This window comes from Ranitomeya imitator, chromosome 2, assembly GCF_032444005.1.
Source record: "Ranitomeya imitator isolate aRanImi1 chromosome 2, aRanImi1.pri, whole genome shotgun sequence".
NCBI classification, from domain to species: Eukaryota; Metazoa; Chordata; class Amphibia; order Anura; family Dendrobatidae; genus Ranitomeya; species Ranitomeya imitator.
In genome coordinates this window covers 848,313,755-848,335,576 of record NC_091283.1, presented here as the reverse complement: position 1 = coordinate 848,335,576, position 21,822 = coordinate 848,313,755, and the positions used below count along the sequence as shown (strand labels likewise).

At 51.6% G+C, this 21,822-nt stretch overlaps 1 protein-coding gene across 4 annotated transcripts in view; it reads right to left on the bottom strand.

The window, feature by feature from the left end:
- Positions 1-21,822, bottom strand: part of ATRNL1 (attractin like 1) — a 635,347-nt gene that overhangs the window by 447,183 nt on the left and 166,342 nt on the right. For all 4 annotated transcript variants that reach the window (XR_011318566.1, XR_011318567.1, XM_069754362.1 and 1 more), the window contains exons 17-19: positions 15,764-15,952; positions 12,922-13,140; positions 8,642-8,779 (exon numbers count right to left, since the gene is read on the bottom strand). Coding sequence is in view for 2 of the 4 variants with exons in the window: in XM_069754362.1 (XP_069610463.1) it covers positions 8,642-8,779; positions 12,922-13,140; positions 15,764-15,952 (546 nt within the window). In the remaining 2 variants the exon portion in view is untranslated. The remainder of the gene's footprint in view (positions 1-8,641; positions 8,780-12,921; positions 13,141-15,763; positions 15,953-21,822) is intronic.

Sequence of the window (21,822 nt, the reverse complement as noted above, 5' to 3'; positions counted from 1 at the left end):
ATCCACTTCTCGGCTAAGAGCAGTCCTGGATGGATACGGGGATATTACTGAGTGTACGACGTCTTCATTCACTTACAGCAAGCAGAATTCTGAAAAATGGTGAGAAACTGACACTCCGAGGTCCAGATTCCTCCATGTGTTTATAGCAGAAAGCTCGTAGTTGAGGTCGGCGCTGGGGAGGCGACAGATGCAGGAATAAGATGCGACTAATTCTCTGCGGCTGGTGTCATCGCGGCCTCGATACACCCACACTAGGCTCTATTCACAGTGAGAAGACGCAGTCTGGACCGTCCCTTTAATTCTGCTCATGGCCCGGCTCCAATGGAATCTTTGACCCTGCTTTTCTCGGAAGCGTCGGATCAAGCAGCGAGGTCGGCGCGGAATCCATTCCTGAATGTGTAATGGCAGTGTTCTGGGATTCATCTCATTTCTCCGTCCGGGGCGCAGGATGGGCCGCAGAACCGCTGGGTACAATATATATATATATTGGCCGGGCGTGGGATTGATTCAGGCCATTAGGGCTCCGCACATAATTTAGTGGCGGTGACAGGAGAGCTTATTCGGTGAGTTCTGTAATGTGTCCCCACAGAATAACAAGCAGACCCATAGATCACGGTGACAGAGCGGCCGCAGAGCGCGGAGCAGCGTTCTGCCAACTGCACACAATACGCCGCGCTCAGGAAGCACGGAAAGCGCCAGAATCTGCAGAAAGCGTCCACCTGTCAATAGGAAGATGAATCCGGGGATTCTGGAGATCGCAACATTGTATCAGTGAGATCAGGCCGTGAAGAGCGCCGCCGGATACTGAAGTGCGGGGGCTCCGGGCTTTCACAAAGTGTCGGGGGAGCCCCCCGGAGTGAAAATTCAAACACCTCCTTCTCCCGGTCTGGGGTCTGCAGCATCGCCCCACTCCTGCCTCCGCCAGCAGCGACCCTGGGACCCCGCTTCTCCGCAGCCACCACCCCGGTAAGCAATAAGACGCATGGATTGTAAGAAGCACCAACATTTTATTTAAAAAAAGTTTCTCTATTTTTCTCCTCAAAATTTGGGGTGAGTTTTATAATCCACAAAATACGGTAATTAATTAGCATTTTACTGCATGAAATAAGTATTTGATACAATACATAAACTGAACTTAATATTTGGTGCAGAAACTTTTGTTTGCAGTTTCAGAGGTCAGATGTTTCCTGTGGTTCCTGACCAGGTTTGCACACACTGCAGCAGGGATATTGGCCCCCTCCATCATACAGATCTTCTCCAGATCTTTCAGGTTTCGGGGCTGTCACTGGGTAACTGAGTTTCAGCTTCCTCCAAAGATTTTCTATTGGGTTCAGGTCTGGAGACTGGCTAGGCCCCTCCAGAATCATGGAATGCTTCTTATGGAGCCGATCCTCATTTGCTCTGGCTGTGTGTTTCGGGTCATTGTCATACTGGAAGAACCAGCCACGACCCATCTTCAATGCTCTTACTGAGGGAAGAAGATTGTTGGCCAAAATCTCACACTATATGACCCCATCCCATCCTCAGTTCAATATGGTGCAGTCGTCCTGTTCCCTTTGAAGAAAATCACCCCCAAACTATGTTTTTTCCCCCACCATGCTTCATGGTTGGGTCGGTGTTCTTGGGGTTGTACTCATGGTTGTTCTTCCTCCAAACACGTTGAGTAGAGTTGATACCAAAAAGTTCTATTTTGGTGTCCTCTGACCACATGACCTTCTCCCATGCCTCCTCTGGACCATCCAAATGGTCAATGGCAAATTTCAGACGGGTCAGGACATGTGCTGGTGTGAGCAGGGGGACCTTGCAAGTCCTGCAGGATTTTACTCCATCACGGTGTAATGTGTTAATAACGGTAATGTTTGACACTGTAGTCCCAGCTCTCTTCAGGCCATTGACCAGGTCCTCCCGTGTAGTTCTAGGAGGATTCCTGTCCTTTCTCAGAACCATCCTTACCCCTCTAGGCGACATCTTGCATGGAGCCCCAGGCAGAGGAAGGTTCACAGTCATCTTTATGTTTCTTCCATTTTCTAATAATTGTGCCAACAGTTGTTGCTTCTCACCAAGCTGCTCTCCTATTGTCCTGTAGCCCATCCCAGCCTTGTGCAGGCCCACAATTCTGTCCCTGGTGTTATTAGACAGCTCTTTGGTCTTGGCCATGGTGGAGAGGTTGGAGTGTGATTGAGTGTGAGGACAGGTGTCTAATATACAGGTAACGAGATCAAACAGGAGCAATTAATCCAGGTAATGAGCGCAGAGTAGGAGGCTTCTTACAGAAACACTAACGGGTCTGTGAGAGCAGAATTCTCGCTGGTCGGTCGGTGATGAAATACTTATTTCATGCAATAAAATGCAAATTAATGATGTAACAATCCTACAATCTGATTTTCTGGATTTTATCTTTGGATTCTGCCTCTCACAGGTGAAGTGTATCTACGATAATTACAGATCTCTGCATTCTGTGCAGAAGGGAAAACTGCAAAATCTGCAGAGAATCAAATCCTTATTTTCCCCTCTGTACTGTGCAGAGAATTCTTTTTCAATATTTTTATTGAATTTTGTAAATAAAGGAAAAAAGGGGAAAGAAACGGGGGAGGGAGGGAGGTGCGAGGGGACAAGGGAGGGAACCAGTAAAAACTACAGAAGTCAAACACAGTTCTCAGGTGCAGAGAATTCTGGCCAGAAGTCATAGAACAATTGTGGCCAAAAACATTCTACATTGAAAACACTGAGAAATGGCGGCAGAACCCTGGACGGAGGAGGAGAATGTGAAATAGTCGGCGGTAACAGAAGGAGATGAGGGTCCGCAAGAGCAGTGACCCCCGGTGAGGTCACAGGAGGAGGCAGAAGGGTCCGCACCAGCCTCATACACAGGAGGTCCGGGGTCCATGATGTCCGGAGCCACCGCCGGCCGATAGCCTCCGTAACCAGCGTACAAGTGAGGAGAAGGGATGGAGGAGACGGGCGGTCACCAGATACTGATGATGGAGGAGACGGGCGGTCACCAGATACTGATGATGGAGGAGACGGGCGGTCACCAGATACTGATGATGGAGGTGATGGGCAGTCACCAGATACTGATGATGGAGGAGACGGGGATCACCAGATACTGATGATGGAGGAGACGGGCGGTCACCAGATACTGATGATGGAGGAGACGGGCGGTCACCAGATACTGATGATGGAGGAGACGGGCGGTCACCAGATGCTGATGATGGAGGAGACGGGCGGTCACCAGATGCTGATGATGGAGGAGACGGGCGATCACCAGATGCTGATGATGGAGGAGACGGGCGGTCACCAGATACTGATGATGGAGGAGACGGGCGGTCACCAGATACTGATGATGGAGGAGACGGGCGGTCACCAGATACTGATGATGGAGGAGACGGGCGGTCACCAGATACTGATGATGGAGGAGACGGGCGGTCACCACATACTGATGATGGAGGAGACGGGCGGTCACCAGATACTGATGATGGAGGAGACGGGCGGTCACCAGATACTGATGATGGAGGAGACGGGCGGTCACCAGATACTGATGATGGAGGAGACGGGCGGTCACCAGATACTGATGATGGAGGAGACGGGCGGTCACCAGATACTGATGATGAAGGAGACGGGCGGTCACCAGATACTGATGATGGAGGAGACGGGCGGAACCAGATACTGAGGATGGAGGAGACGGGCGGTCACCAGATACTGATGATGGAGGAGACGGGCGGTCACCAGATACTGATGATGGAGGAGACAGGCGGTCACCAGATACTGATGATGGAGGAGACGGGCAGTCACCAGATACTGATGATGGAGGAGACGGGCGGTCACCAGATACTGATGATGGAGGAGACGGGCAGTCACCAGATACTGATGATGGAGGAGACGGGCGGTCACCAGATACTGATGATGGAGGAGACGGGCGGTCACCAGATACTGATGATGGAGGAGACGGGCGGTCACCAGATACTGATGATGAAGGAGACGGGCAGTCACCAGATACTGATGATGAAGGAGACGGGCAGTCACCAGATACTGATGATGGAGGAGACGGGCGGAACCAGATACTGAGGATGGAGGAGACGGGCGGTCACCAGATACTGATGATGGGCGGTCACCAGATACTGATGATGGAGGAGACGGGCGGTCACCAGATACTGATGATGGAGGAGACGGGCGGAACCAGATACTGAGGATGGAGGAGACGGGCGGTCACCAGATACTGATGATGGGCGGTCACCAGATACTGATGATGGAGGAGACGGGCGGTCACCAGATACTGATGATGGAGGAGACGGGCGGAACCAGATACTGAGGATGGAGGAGACGGGCGGTCACCAGATACTGATGATGGGCGGTCACCAGATACTGATGATGGAGGAGACGGGCGGTCACCAGATACTGATGATGGAGGTGACGGGCGGAACCAGATACTGAGGATGGAGGAGACGGGCGGTCACCAGATACTGATGATGGGCAGTCACCAGATACTGATGATGAAGGAGACGGGCGGTCACCAGATACTGATGATGGGCGGTCACCAGATACTGATGATGGAGGAGACGGGCGGTCACCAGATACTGATGATGGAGGAGACGGGCGGAACCAGATACTGAGGATGGAGGAGACGGGCGGTCACCAGATACTGATGATGGGCGGTCACCAGATACTGATGATGGAGGAGACGGGCGGTCACCAGATACTGATGATGGAGGAGACGGGCGGAACCAGATACTGAGGATGGAGGAGACGGGCGGTCACCAGATACTGATGATGGGCGGTCACCAGATACTGATGATGGAGGAGACGGGCGGTCACCAGATACTGATGATGGAGGTGACGGGCGGTCACCAGATACTGATGATGGAGGGGACGGGCGGTCACCAGATACTGATGATGGAGGTGACGGGCGGTCACCAGATACTGATGATGGAGGAGACGGGCGGTCACCAGATACTGATGATGGAGGGGACGGGCGGTCACCAGATACTGATGATGGAGGGGACGGGCGGTCACCAGATACTGATGATGGAGGAGACGGGCGGTCACCAGATACTGATGATGGAGGAGACGGGCGGTCACCAAATACTGATGATGGAGGAGACGGGCGGTCAGCAGATACTGATGATGGAGGAGACGGGCGGTCAGCAGATACTGATAATGGAGGAGACGAGCGGTTACCAGATACTGATGATGGAGGTGACGGGCGGTCACCAGATACTGATGATGGAGGGGACGGGCGGTCACCAGATACTGATGATGGAGGGGACGGGCGGTCACCAGATACTGATGATGGAGGGGACGGGCGGTCACCAGATACTGATGATGGAGGGGACGGGCGGTCACCAGATACTGATGATGAAGGAGACGGGCGATCACCAGATACTGATGATGGAGGAGACGGGCGGTCACCAGATACTGATGATGGGCGGTCACCAGATACTGATGATGGAGGTGACGGGCGGTCACCAGATACTGATGATGGAGGTGACGGGCGGTCACCAGATACTGATGATGGAGGTGACGGGCGGTCACCAGATACTGATGATGGAGGTGACGGGCGGTCACCAGATACTGATGATGGAGGAGACGGGCGGTCACCAGATACTGATGATGGAGGGGACGGGCGGTCACCAGATACTGATGATGGAGGGGACGGGCGGTCACCAGATACTGATGATGGAGGAGACGGGCGGTCACCAGATACTGATGATGGAGGAGACGGGCGGTCACCAAATACTGATGATGGAGGAGACGGGCGGTCAGCAGATACTGATGATGGAGGAGACGGGCGGTCAGCAGATACTGATAATGGAGGAGACGAGCGGTTACCAGATACTGATGATGGAGGTGACGGGCGGTCACCAGATACTGATGATGGAGGGGACGGGCGGTCACCAGATACTGATGATGGAGGGGACGGGCGGTCACCAGATACTGATGATGGAGGGGACGGGCGGTCACCAGATACTGATGATGGAGGGGACGGGCGGTCACCAGATACTGATGATGAAGGAGACGGGCGATCACCAGATACTGATGATGGAGGAGACGGGCGGTCAGCAGATACTGATGATGGAGGTGACGGGCGGTCAGCAGATACTGATGATGGAGGTGACGGGTGGTCACCAGATACTGATGATGGAGGAGACGGGCGGTCACCAGATACTGATGATGAAGGAGACGGGCAGTCACCAGATACTGATGATGAAGGAGACGGGCGGTCACCAGATACTGATGATGGAGGAGACGGGCGGTCACCAGATACTGATGATGGAGGAGACGGGCGGAACCAGATACTGAGGATGGAGGAGACGGGCGGTCACCAGATACTGATGATGGGCGGTCACCAGATACTGATGATGGAGGAGACGGGCGGTCACCAGATACTGATGATGGAGGAGACGGGCGGAACCAGATACTGAGGATGGAGGAGACGGGCGGTCACCAGATACTGATGATGGGCGGTCACCAGATACTGATGATGGAGGAGACGGGCGGTCACCAGATACTGATGATGGAGGTGATGGGCGGTCACCAGATACTGATGATGGAGGGGACGGGCGGTCACCAGATACTGATGATGGAGGTGACGGGCGGTCACCAGATACTGATGATGGAGGTGACGGGCGGTCACCAGATACTGATGATGGAGGAGACGGGCGGTCACCAGATACTGATGATGGAGGGGACGGGCGGTCACCAGATACTGATGATGGAGGGGACGGGCGGTCACCAGATACTGATGATGGAGGAGACGGGCGGTCACCAGATACTGATGATGGAGGAGACGGGCGGTCACCAAATACTGATGATGGAGGAGACGGGCGGTCAGCAGATACTGATGATGGAGGAGACGGGCGGTCACCAGATACTGATGATGGAGGGGACGGGCGGTCACCAGATACTGATGATGGAGGGGACGGGCGGTCACCAGATACTGATGATGGAGGGGACGGGCGGTCACCAGATACTGATGATGGAGGAGACGGGCGGTCACCAGATACTGATGATGGAGGAGACGGGCGATCACCAGATACTGATGATGGAGGAGACGGGCGATCACCAGATACTGATGATGGAGGAGACGGGCGGTCACCAGATACTGATGATGGAGGAGACGGGCGGTCAGCAGATACTGATGATGGAGGTGACGGGTGGTCACCAGATACTGATGATGGAGGAGACGGGCGGTCACCAGATACTGATCTCCCAGCACTGGTCAGTACGGTCCCAGTATAATGATACATTCCCAGTATCTCCCAGCACTGGTCAGTACGGTCCCAGTATAATGATACATTCCCAGTATCTCCCAGCACTGGTCAGTACGGTCCCAGTATAATGATACATTCCCAGTATCTCCCAGCACTGGTCAGTACGGTCCCAGTATAATGATACATTCCCAGTATCTCCCAGCACTGGTCAGTACGGTTCCAGTATAATGATACATTCCCAGTATCTCCCAGCACTGGTCAGTACGGTCCCAGTATAATGATACATTCCCAGTATCTCCCAGCACTGGTCAGTACGGTTCCAGTATAATGATACATTCCCAGTATCTCCCAGCACTGGTCAGTACGGTCCCAGTATAATGATACATTCCCAGTATCTCCCAGCACTGGTCAGTACGGTCCCAGTATAATGATACATTCCCAGTATCTCCCAGCACTGGTCAGTACGGTTCCAGTATAATGATACATTCCCAGTATCTCCCAGCACTGGTCAGTACGGTCCCAGTATAATGATACATTCCCAGTATCTCCCAGCACTGGTCAGTACGGTCCCAGTATAATGATACATTCCCAGTATCTCCCAGCACTGGTCAGTACGGTCCCAGTATAATGATACATTCCCAGTATCTCCCAGCACTGGTCAGTACGGTCCCAGTATAATGATACATTCCCAGTATCTCCCAGCACTGGTCAGTACGGTTCCAGTATAATGATACATTCCCAGTATCTCCCAGCACTGGTCAGTACGGTCCCAGTATAATGATACATTCCCAGTATCTCCCAGCACTGGTCAGTACGGTTCCAGTATAATGATACATTCCCAGTATCTCCCAGCACTGGTCAGTACGGTCCCAGTATAATGATACATTCCCAGTATCTCCCAGCACTGGTCAGTACGGTCCCAGTATAATGATACATTCCCAGTATCTCCCAGCACTGGTCAGTACGGTCCCAGTATAATGATACATTCCCAGTATCTCCCAGCACTGGTCAGTAAGGTTCCAGTATAATGATACATTCCCAGTATCTCCCAGCACTGGTCAGTAAGGTTCCAGTATAATGATACATTCCCAGTATCTCCCAGCACTGGTCAGTACGGTCCCAGTATAATGATACATTCCCAGTATCTCCCAGCACTGGTCAGTACGGTCCCAGTATAATGATACATTCCCAGTATCTCCCAGCACTGGTCAGTACGGTCCCAGTATAATGATACATTCCCAGTATCTCCCAGCACTGGTCAGTACGGTCCCAGTATAATGATACATTCCCAGTATCTCCCAGCACTGGTCAGTACGGTTCCAGTATAATGATACATTCCCAGTATCTCCCAGCACTGGTCAGTACGGTCCCAGTATAATGATACATTCCCAGTATCTCCCAGCACCGGTGAGTTTGGCCCCAGTATGTCTTACCTTCGCACTCGCCCCCGTTGGTGGGGTTCCCATGGTAACCCGGCATGCAGGCCTCGCAGTGCTTCCCTGTAGTCAGGTTCTTGCATTGCTCACACACGTTGCTGCTGGTGCAGGTGCTGTGCCCGTTACATTGGCACGCTGCAAGAAGAGTAGAGCAGAACGTTACAGAGCAGGGAGGAGTATATAACACAGCACCGCACGTTATATGGCGGTATTACACAGCGCACGATATATGGCGGTATTACACAGTGCACGTTATATGGCGGTATTACACAGCGCACGTTATATGGCGGTATTACACAGCGCACGTTATATGGCGGTATTACACAGCGCACGTTATATGGCGGCATTACACAGCGCACGTTATATGGCGGCATTACACAGCGCACGTTATATGGCGGTATTACACAGCGCACGTTATATGGCGGTATTACACAGCGCACGTTATATGGCGGTATTACACAGCGCACGTTATATGGCGGTATTACACAGCAGCGCACGTTATATGGCGGTATTACACTGTGCACGTTATATGGCGGTATTACACAGCAGCGCACGTTATATGGCGGTATTACACTGTGCACGTTATATGGCGGTATTACACAGCAGCGCACGTTATATGGCGGTATTACACTGTGCATGTTATATGGCGGTATTACACAGCGCACATTATATGGCGGTATTACACAGCGCACGTTATATGGCGGTATTACACAGCGCACGTTATATGGCGGTATTACACAGCGCACGTTATATGGCGGTATTACACAGTGCACATTATATGGCGGTATTACAGTGCACATTATATGGCGGTATTACACAGTGCACGTTATATGGCGATATTACACTGTACAGCCATATAATAATGTGCGGAGTCTCTGAGGCCATTCACAGCTGCACCTAATAGCGCACGGCAGGATATGGCGGCACAGAGATTATTACTAGCGGTGAACGTCATCCAGCGGGAATATAACGTGATAAAGAAATGTAACAAGAAACTTCCTTCCGGTGAGGAGGGACAAGATGAGCTGTGGGGGTCCGCACGCCAGAAATCTCCCCCTGGTACCTGATGGCAGAAAGATTCCTGCTGGGGTGCACAAGACTCGCCAGACGCCCCAGATTCACACCTTACCACCAATCAGGGGGTCCGATTCTTGCACGGACCCTCGATAACACTGCCGGCCGTGAGGAGTCCACCCTGTGTTTTCTCTGAAATCCCACAGCAGATTTTTTGCGGACCATGTCTCCCTGTGCCAAACACGGAGACATGTCAGTGTTCGTGGGAGCGCACGTATTACACGGACCCATTAAAGTCAATGGGTCCATGTAAAACACGTACTGCACACGGACATTGTCCGTGTGCAGTCCGTGTGCCGTGCAGGGGACAGCGCTACAGTAAGCACTGTCCCCCCCACTGGTGCTGAAGCCGCGATTCATATCTTCCCTGCAGCAGCGTTCGCTGGAGAGAAGATATGAATAATTGTGTTTAAAATAAAGATCTATGTGCCCCCCGCCCCCCCACACCCTGTGCGCCACCCCACACCCTGTGCGCCCCCCCCCCGCTGTTCTGAAAATACTCATCCAGCTCCCTCGTTGGCTGTCGCTGCTTCCTGTTCTGGCCGCATCTTCTCCTGTATGCGGTCACGTGGTGCTGCCGATTACAGTCATGAATATGCGGCTCCACCTCCCATAAGGGTGGAGCCGCATATTCATTACTGTAAATGAGCGGCCCCACGTGACCGCGGCGCTCACACAGTACAAGGTGCGGCCAGGACAGGACGCTGCGAGGGATCCGGAAGCTAGGTGAGTATTTTAATCACAGTGGGATGGGGGCGCACAGGGGGTGGGAGGGGGTTGATGACCTGGATCTGGATTTTACACACTAATATTCATATCTTCTTTACAGCAAACGCTGCTGCAGGGAAGATATGAATGGGGCTTCAGCACGATGCCGGGGACAGCGCTAAACTTTAGCGCTGTCTCCGGCACGGTGCGTGTGGTACCCAGTGGGCACACGGGCGGCAAACGTGTGCCACACTGATGTGCCACAGAAACGCACCGACACACGGACACGGATAATTCCGGTACCGATTTTTCCGGTACCGGAATTATCTGGACGTGTGAGACTGGCCTTATACACACGTTTCTTATACACACGTTCCTTATACACAGGTTTATTTCCTTTGTTTTTTTTTTGTGTTGTTCCAATATACACAAAGAAAAAATAGCAAATTGGTCAAAATTTCACACAAAGCTCTAAAAATAGTCCGGACACAATTGTTGGCACCCTCAGCTTAATATTTGGTTGCACCCTTTGGAATAAATACTGCAGCCAATCGCTTCCCATAACCACCCACAAGCTTCTTACTCCTCTCAGCCGCCATCTTGGATGACTCGTCTCATATGTGAAGGCGTCTTCTCCCAACAGCGATTGTAAGATCTCTCCACAGGGAATCAATGGGATTCAGATCCAGACTCATTGCTGCCACTTCAGAACTCATATTTTGGGGTCCTTATCCTGATGGAGGACCCATGACCTAGAAGGCAATCCCAGCTTTATGGCATTGGGCACTACATTGCCACCCAAAACCCATTGGTAATCTTCAGCTTTCATGATTCCTAGCACACAGTCAAGGCCCCCAGTGCCAGAGACATCAAACCAACCACAAAACATCTGACCCTCCACCATGTCTGACTGTGGGTATTGTGTTCTTTTTCTTTGTAGGCCTCATTCTGTTTTCGGTAAACAGTAGAATGATGTTTACAACCAAGACAGAGTGAACAATGGACAGCACTAGAGAAGCACAAATCAGTATAGACCTTGACTCATTGAAGGACATCCGAAAAACACAGGTGGCACGACTGCTCTGGGTATGCGGTGCTCTGCACTGTTAAGCGATCCACAGAAAATTCAATAAAACAAGAAAAGAACACAGTGCGGCACTCACCCTTATGAAGCTGTGAAATCGTGCTCTTTATTGGAGAAAAATATCTAAAACATCCGTCAGGACATCAGGTCTGCAGGAGGGTGCGGACGACGGCCGTTTCGCACGATATGTGCTTCAACGGGTCCAGTTCCAATGGACATATCGTGCGAAACGGCCGTCGTCCACACTCCACTTCCGCACCCTCCTGCAGACCTGATGCCCTAACAGATGTTTTAGATATTTTTCTCCAATAAAGAGCACGATTTCACAGCTTCATAAGGGTGAGTGCCGCACTGTGTTTTTTTCTTGTTTTTTTTTAGTAGAATGATGTGCTTTACCAAAAAGCTCTATCTTGGTCTCATCTGTCCACAAGACGTTTTCCCAGAAGGATTTTGACTTGCTCGTAAACTTTTTGGCAATCTGCAGTCTAGCTTTTTTGTGTCGCTGTGTCAGTACTGGAGTCCTCCTGGGTCTTCTGCCATAGCACATCATTTCATTCACATGTGGACGGATAGTTTGCGCTGACACTGATGCTGCCTGAGCCTGAAGGACAGCGTGGATTTCTTTAGACCTTGTTTGGGGCTGCTTATCCGCAGTCCCAACTATCCTGTGTTGTAACCTTCCATTAATTTCACTCTGTTGTTTACATCCAGGGAGATTAGCTACAGTGCCACGGGTTGTAAACTTCTTGATTATATTGCGCACTGCGCACAAAGGAACATCAAGATCTCTGGAGATGGACTTGTAACCTTGAGATTGTTGGTATTGTTCAACAATTTTAGTTCTCAAGTCCTCAGACAGTTCTCTTCCCCTCTTTCTGTTCTCCATACTTAGCTGGGGCACACACAGACACACAATGCAAACACTGAGGCAACTTCTCCCCTTTTTAAAAGGTTTCAGGTGTGATTTTCATATTGCCCACAACTGTTACTTGCCACAGGTGAATGTGAACGAGCATCACATGCTGGAAACAAAGTTGTATGCCCAAATTTTTGGAAAGGTTCCAACAATTTTTTGCGGCCCATTTTTGGTGTTTTGTGTGAAATTATGTCCAGTTTCCCTTTTTTCTCAGTTTTCTTTGTGTTGTTCCAATTCACAGAAAGGAAATAAACCTGTGTATAACAAAACGTGTAATTGCAAATTTCTGGGATAAATATTTCAATTTCTGGAACGATTTCAAGGGTGCCAACACTTTCATCCATGACACACACACACACACACATACATACACAGGTGACCACCGAGGGCACCACCAATGATGAATACCTTGAATTCCCCTGCTCCTGTGTGGTCACTTGTGCAAAGTGTAGATGGAACTATCACACAAATGACACCGGACGTCGCTCTTCTCACCTGGACAGTGGATGAATGACCACTCGTAGTTCTTGTCCCGTGGGCACAAACTGGTATCCAGAACCATTTCACTTGACTGTTTGCTCTGAGGTTTCATCGGTCCACGGGACGAACCTTCTATACAACTGCCCTTCCCAGTGTTACTGGGGTCATTACACCAACCACAGCCGGGGTGCTCCAAGCACTGGGAGCAGGTGCGGAAGCCGGAGCAATTCTGAGCTATAGAAAGAGAAAAGTACGAATATTATTGTACATAGCGGCAGTATTATAGTAGTTATATTCTTGTACATAGGAGCAGTATTATAGCAGTTATATTCTTGTACATAGGGGCAGTATTATAGTAGTTATATTCTTGTACATAGGAGCAGTGTTATAGTAGTTATATTCTTGTACATAGGAGCAGTATTATAGTAGTTATATTCTTGTACATAGGGGGCAGTATTATAGTAGTTATATTCTTGTATATAGGAGCAGTATTGTAGTAGTTATATTCTTGTACATAGGAGCAGTGTTATAGTAGTTATATTCTTGTACATAGGGGCAGTATTATAGTAGCTATATTCTTCTACATAGGGGCAGTATTATAGTAGTTATATTCTTGTACATAGGGGCAGTGTTATAGTAGTTATATTCTTGTACATAGGGGCAGTATTATAGTAGTTATATTCTTGTACATAGGAGCAGTGTTATAGTAGTTATATTCTTGTACATAGGGGCAGTATTATAGTAGTTATATTCTTGTATATAGGAGCAGTATTATAGTAGTTATATTCTTGTACATAGGGGCAGTATTATAGTAGTTATATTCTTGTACATAGGGGCAGTATTATAGTAGTTATATTCTTGTATATAGGGGCAGTATTGTAGTAGTTATATTCTTGTACATAGGAGCAGTGTTATAGTAGTTATATTCTTGTACATAGGAGCAGTATTGTAGTAGTTATATTCTTGTACATAGGAGCAGTGTTATAGTAGTTATATTCTTGTATATAGGAGCAGTATTGTAGTAGTTATATTCTTGTACATAGGAGCAGTATTACAGTAGTTATATTCTTGTACATAGGGACAGTATTATAGTAGTTATATTCTTGTACATAGGGGCAGTATTATAGTAATTATATTCTTGTATATAGGAGCAGTATTGTAGTAGTTATATTCTTGTACATAGGAGCAGTGTTATAGTAGTTATATTCTTGTACATAGGGGCAGTATTATAGTAGTTATATTCTTGTATATAGGAGCAGTATTGTAGTAGTTATATTCTTGTACATAGGAGCAGTATTATAGTAGTGCTGTGGTATCTTACATATGATGTAGCAGTATCCTGTGCACATCCCGTGTCAGGGTTGCAGACTTTCGGGAAGGTCACAATGCCCTTTTTCTGGAGAGCAGCTCCTGACAGATTCGTTGCCGTGTAGGTGCAATGTTACGGTTATTATTGGTGAGTTCAGCGCTGTCTCCTCTCTTTTCCCTGGGCGCTGGCATGTGGCAGTGGCACGGGGCCACATCACCAAGGTCTGCCGGGCCGAACGCCTTTCATTTTACAATGCACATAATTACTGCCCATAAAGACAGTAAATCTCAATGCCGCATGTAATCGTGAATTCTCCAGCGGGGAGAGCGGAGTGCCCCGTAATCTCATTACTCTCCGCCGCGCTCTCCCTCTCTCTCTTTTTGTTTCTTCGTCCTTAAACTTATGGAAATTGTTTTGTATCCGGACAATGGAGCAATGCTCCACAATCTGGGAACGTGCGGCGCCCATGCAAAGATGATCGGAAGGATAGAAAATTCTATTATGTTTATTTAATAAAAAAAATTTTTTTATTTTATGCGGCAGAATGTGATGCGAATTAATCGCCAGTGTCACGGCGGCCTGACATTGTGTGTGTATCTGCAGCTATCACAGTGGGATAATGCGGGGTGTGGGGTTCTCTGTAGGTTCCTGCTGCCCCCCGCTGTTCACCTGCCCCAGGTCTGTAGCACGGTCACCCGTCCCCCACCATTGTCATCCTCCCCCACCATTGTCATCCTCCCCCACCGCCGCCATCCTCCTCCACCGCCGCCATCCTCCTCCACTGCCGCCATCCTCCCTCACCGCCGCCATCCTCCCCCATCGCCACCATCCTCCTCCACTGCCGCCATCCTCCTCCATATCGCTATTGTCCTCCCCATCTCCACCATCCTCCTCCATCACCGTCCTCCCCATCGCCACCGTCCTCCTCCATCACCGTCCTCCTCCATCACCGTCCTCCCCCATCACCGTCCTCCCCCATCACCGTCCTCCCCCATCACCGTCCTCCTCCATCGCCACCATCCTCCTCCATCACCGTCCTCTATCACCGCCGTCCTCCCCCTCCATCACCATCCTCCTCCATCACCATCCTCCTCCATCACCATCCTCCTCCATCGCCACCATCCTCCTCCATCGCCACCATCCTCCTCCATCACCGTCCTCTCCCACCATCCTCCTCCATCACCGTCCTCCCCCACCACCGCCCTCTACGATCCCTCATAAAGCGGATTCTACGTCTTCCTCTTCTGCGGACACACAATGCCGCCCCGCGCCAGCAGACACTTTGTTCCCATTTGTTCGCAGCCTCTTTTATATCAATTTCCCATCTGTCTCCAATCACTTCAGCCCTGAGTGCGCTGGGACTGGCGGCGGATCCGACCAGGAGCGGTAATGGGGGGCAGGAGCTCACAGCTTTATACAGGGGGGTCCTGGGTGACTCCATGTGCTGTGCTCTAGTCACATCCAGAGCTGCAGGGCAGCACTGCCACTACAAGGCCAGTGTGTCCGTCCACCATGCTTTACCCTGCAGTGCACACAGAGGATACTCACGGGAGCAGGTGCTGGTCTGCCACTCCAGGCACTGGCCGTACGGGAAGGAGATGATGTAGGCGTTGGAGTCCACACAGCGCCGGGTGTTGCTGCACCACATGCACTCCATGCCGTTACTGGTGCAGTTGGCGCAGGAGGAGCGCAGGGAGCAGGGAACCTTACACGGCCGGGCGTTCTGGTTGGGGCTGACTGTGGAGACAAAAGGAAAGGGGGTCACACACTACCGTATGTGGGGGGGGGGGGTCACACACTGCAGTATATGGGGGGGGGTCACACACTACCGTATATAGGGGGTCACACACTGCAGAATATGGGGGGGGTCACAGACTGCAGTATATGGGGGGTCACACTGCAGTAAATAGGGGGGGGGTCACACACTGCAGAATATGGGGGGGGGTCACAGACTGCAGTATATAGGGGGTCACAGACTGCAGTATATGGGGGGGGGGGTCACACACTGCAGACCCCTCCACACTGCAGTATATGGGGGGGGGGGTCACACACTGCCGTATATAGGGGGTCACACACTGCAGAATATGGGGGGGTCACAGACTGCAGTATATGGGGGGTCACACACTGCCGTAAATAGGGGGGGGGGTCACACACTGCCGTATATAGGGGGGGGGGGTCACACACTGCCGTATATAGGGGGGGGGGGGTCACACACTGCCGTATATAGGGGGGGGTCACACTGCCGTATATAGGGGGGTCACACTGCCGTATATAGGGGGGGTCACAGACTGCAGACCCCTCCACACACTGCAGTATATAGGGGGTCACAGACTGCAGTATATGGGGGGGGGGGGGGGGTCACACACTGCAGACCCCTCCACACTGCAGTATATAGGGGGTCACACTACCGTATGTGGGGGGGGGGTCACACACTGCAGTAAATAGGGGGGGGTCACAGACTGCAGACCCCTCCACACACAGCAGTATATGGGGGGGGTCACACACTGCCGTATATAGGGGGGTCACACACTGCAGAATATGGGGAGGGGTCACAGACTGCAGTATATGGGGGGTCACACACTGCCGTATATAGGGGGGGGTCACACACTGCCGTATATAGGGGGGGGGTCACACTGCCGTATATAGGGGGGTCACACTGCCGTATATAGGGGGGGTCACAGACTGCAGACCCCTCCACACACTGCAGTATATAGGGGGTCACAGACTGCAGTATATGGGGGGGGTCACACTGCAGACCCCTCCACACTGCAGTATATAGGGGGTCACACTACCGTATATGGAGGGGTCACAGGCTGCAGTATATAGGGGGTCACAGGCTGCAGTATATAGGGGGTCACAGGCTGCAGTATATGGAGGGTCACACTACCGTATATAGGGGGGGTCACACACTACTGTATGTGGGGGGGGTCACACTGCCGTATATAGGGGGACACACTGCAGTATGTGGGGGAGGGTCACACACTGCAGTATATAGGGGGTCACAGACTGCTGTATATAGGGGGGGGGGTCACACACTGCCATATATAGGGGGGGGTCACACACTGCCGTATATAGGGGGGGGGTCCACACACTGCAGTATATGGGGGGGGGTCACAGACTGCAGTATATAGGGGGTCACAGACTGCAGACCCCTCCACACACACAGCAGTATATAGGGGGTCACACGCTGCAGACCCCTCCACACACAGCAGTATATAGGGGGGGGTCACACGCTGCAGACACCTCCACACACACAGCAGTATATAGGGGGTAACACGCTGCAGACCCCTCCACACACACACAGCAGTATATAGTGGGTCACACGCTGCAGACCCCTCCACACACAGCAGTATATAGGGGGGGTCACAGACTGACCACCTATATACTGCTCTTTGCGGAGGGGTCTGCAGTCTGTGACCCCCCCTATATACTGCTGTGTGTGGAGGGGTCTGCAGTGTGTGACCCCTATATACTGCTCTTTGCGGAGGGGTCTGCACACGCTACAGACCCCTCCACACACAGCAGTATATAGGGGGTCACACACTGCAGACCCCTCCACACACAGCAGTATATAGGGGTCACACACTGCAGACCCCTCCACACACAGCAGTATATAGGGGGGGTCACAGACTGCAGACCCCTCCGCAAAGAGCAGTATATAGGGGGTCACACGCTACAGACCCCTCCACACACAGCAGTATATAGGGGGTTTCACGCTGCAGACCCCTCCACACACAGCAGTATATAGGGGGTCACACACTGCAGACCCCTCCACACACAGCAGTATATAGGGGTCACACACTGCAGACCCCTCCACACACAGCAGTATATAGGGGGGGTCACAGACTGCAGACCCCTCCGCAAAGAGCAGTATATAGGGGGTCACACGCTACAGACCCCTCCACACAGCAGTATATAGGGGGTCACACACGGCAGACCCCTCCACACACAGCAGTATATAGGGGTAACACGCTGCAGACCCCTCCACACACAGCAGTATATAGGGGTCACACACTGCCAGGGCCGGCTCCAGGTTTTCGAGGGCCCCGGGAGAAAGAGTTTCAGTGGGCTCCCCCCCTTTAACACATACCCCGATTTATGATGCACAGATATGGCAGAGAAATGTATAGTACAATGCCAGATTTCACTTCTTACATGAGTGACAGCTATTGTAAATTCTGCAGTGTATATATACAGGACAGGAGGAGTGGTACTGTGCAGTGTATATATACAGGAGGAAAGGTGCTGTGCAGTGTATATATACAGGAGAGGTGCTGTGCAGTGTATATATGCAGGAGGAAAGGTGCTGTGCAGTGTATATATACAGGAGGAGTGGTACTGTGCAGTGTATATATACAGGAGGAGCGGTACTGTGCAGTGTATATATACAGGAGGAGCGGTACTGTGCAGTGTAAATATACAGGAGGAGTGGTACTGTGCAGTGTATATATACAGGAGGAGTGGTACTGTGCAGTGTATATATACAGGAGGAGCGGTACTGTGCAGTGTATATATACAGGAGGAGCGGTACTGTGCAGTGTATATATACAGGGGGAGAGGTGCTGTGCAGTGTATATATACAGGAGGAGTGGTACTGTGCAGTGTATATATACAGGAGGAGTGGTACTGTGCAGTGTATATATACAGGAGGAAAGGTGCTGTGCAGTGTATATATACAGGAGAGGTGCTGTGCAGTGTATATATGCAGGAGGAAAGGTGCTGTGCAGTGTATATATACATGAGGAGTGGTACTGTGCAGTGTATATATACAGGAGGAGCGGTACTGTGCAGTGTATATATACAGGAGGAGCGGTACTGTGCAGTGTATATATACAGGGGGAGAGGTGCTGTGCAGTGTATATATACAGGAGAGGTGCTCTGCAGTGTCGTGAGCAGGGCGTTGTTGTATCAGAAAATCTTTTCTGTTTTGAGTTTTTCTATGAAACAAAGACTTTTCTACATAAACAACGTTGTTTGGTTTTGCGGCCCCGACAGATCTGTGCTACAAAGTAACAGGCGGCTCGGGCATTAATGAGGGACCTGATGCTGAATCCTTTCCACAAACCCTAATGACCCAATTAGTGCCCTGTCATTAGAAGCTCATTAAACGCCTCCCTGTCCCGAGCAGTCATGTACAGTATGGGGGGATCCTGCAGCCCACCCCCTGACTGCTCCATACCATACACTGCCCTCTGTCGCTCTCACTATTATCCTGTGCATTTCTCCTTCATCGTTACCCCATGTTACACTTGTCACCCACCACTACAGAGTAGCAGGGCAGCCAATGTCACCCCCTCCCGGACCCTAATGGCAGCAGGAAATGTCTGCTCCTCTATTGGGTTGGAACCTGATTTAATCAAGGAATAATGTGGATTTGTTGCCGGTGGTTTTCCACGGAAGGGTTAAGTGATGCCATGTCCGTGGTGGGAGCAGTGGCAGCTGCTGGGACCTGGACAGACACAACCAATGTTGCTGTGACTGCACAGTGTGATGTGGAGGAGAGAAGCTGAGACTCCGGACCAGAAGTCACCCACATGCCAGCACTGGGCAGAGTCCCTCCAGTCACCAGCCTGGGGCCACGGGGCCCCAACCTACAGCCCACAGCTCAGTGTTATCCATGGCAGCAGCTCCCCTTCCTCCTGGCATCTGGTTAACCCCATTTATGCGGGTCGGATTGTTATCTTTAAGGTTTAGCAATAACCTTCATACAGATGGGAAGGGGTTAAGCTTCTTCCTACCCCACTGGTGCAGGTTCGGGTGGGGCATGCATGTATTCTGGGGTTCTGGGTGAGCTGGGCGGCTGCAGGCTGCACCCCACCAGCTGCTCCTCCAGACATCACCCACATTTTTAGGCAGCGGAGACAGACAGCAGCAGACTGAGCCACAAGTCCATCTGCAACCACTGCTGGATACCATAGCACTCACTCAGGCACTGGTAGGAGCTCCAGAATCTGCCTGATAAGTTCAGCAGCACTGCAGCCACCCAGGGGCCAGAGCAGGTGAATGTGCTCTCTCCGCCCACAAACAATGTCACACTGGCTGCCTTCTCTTAACCCCTATGTGCCTGCCTGGCTGCACTGACTGAGTGAGAAGATGCTTGTGTCAGAGCTGGCACATAGGGGTTAAGAGAACGCAGCCAGCAGTGACATTGTGGGCGGAGAGGCATGTTCTCCTGCTCTCCCAGCTGTATCTATGACAGCGTGGGCCCCCCCTCTCTTCCCAGGGCCCCGGCATTTGCCCAGGTGCGCCGGGTGCTGACGCCGGCCCTGCACACTGCAGACCCCTCCACACACAGCAGTATATAGGGGGGTCACACGCTGCAGACCCCTCCACACACAGCAGTATATAGGGGGGTCACACGCTGCAGACCCCTCCACACACTGCAGTATATAGGGGGTCACACACTGCAGACCCCTCCGCAAAGAGCAGTATATAGGGGGTTTCACGCTGCAGACCCCTCCACACACAGCAGTATATAGGGGTCACACGCTGCAGACCCCTCCACACACAGCAGTATATAGGGGGGGGTCACACGCTGCAGACCCCTCCGCACACAGCAGTATATAGGGGGTCACACACTGCAGACCCCTCCACACAGCAGTATATAGGGGGTCACACGCTGCAGACCCCTCCACACACAGCAGTATATAGGGGGTAACACGCTGCAGACCCCTCCGCACACAGCAGTATATGGGGGGGGGTCACACGCTGCAGACCCCTCCACACACACAGCAGTATATAGGGGGTCACACGCTGCAGACCCCTCCGCACACAGCAGTATATAGGGGGTCACACACTGCAGACCCCTCCACACACAGCAGTATATAGGAGGGTAACACGCTGCAGACCCCTCCACACACTGCAGTATATAGGAGGTCACACTGCAGACCCCTCCACACACAGCAGTATATAGGGGGTTTCATGCTGCAGACCCCTCCACACACAGCAGTATATAGGGGGTTTCATGCTGCAGACCCCTCCACACACAGCAGTATATAGGGGGTTTCATGCTGCAGACCCCTCCACACACACAGCAGTATATAGGAGGGTAACACGCTGCAGACCCCTCCACACACTGCAGTATATAGGGGGTCACACGTTGCAGACCCCTCAGCACACAGCAGTATATAGGGGGTAACACGCTGCAGACCCCTCCACACACAGCAGTATATAGGGGTCACACACTGCAGACCCCTCCACACACAGCAGTATATAGGGGGGTCACAGACTGCAGAGCCCTCCGCAAAGAGCAGTATATAGGGGGGCCACACGCTACAGACCCCTCCACACACAGCAGTATATAGGGGGTTTCATGCTGCAGACACCTCCGCACACAGCAGTATATAGGGGGTAACATGCTGCAGACCCCTCCACACACAGCAGTATATAGGGGTCACACACTGCAGACCCCTCCACACACAGCAGTATATAGGGGGGTCACAGACTGCAGACCCCTCCGCAAAGAGCAGTATATAGGGGGTTTCATGCTGCAGACCCCTCCGCACACAGCAGTATATAGGGGGTAACACGCTGCAGACCCCTCCACACACAGCAGTATATGGGGGGGGGGATTACACATTGCAGACCCCTCCACACACAGCAGTATA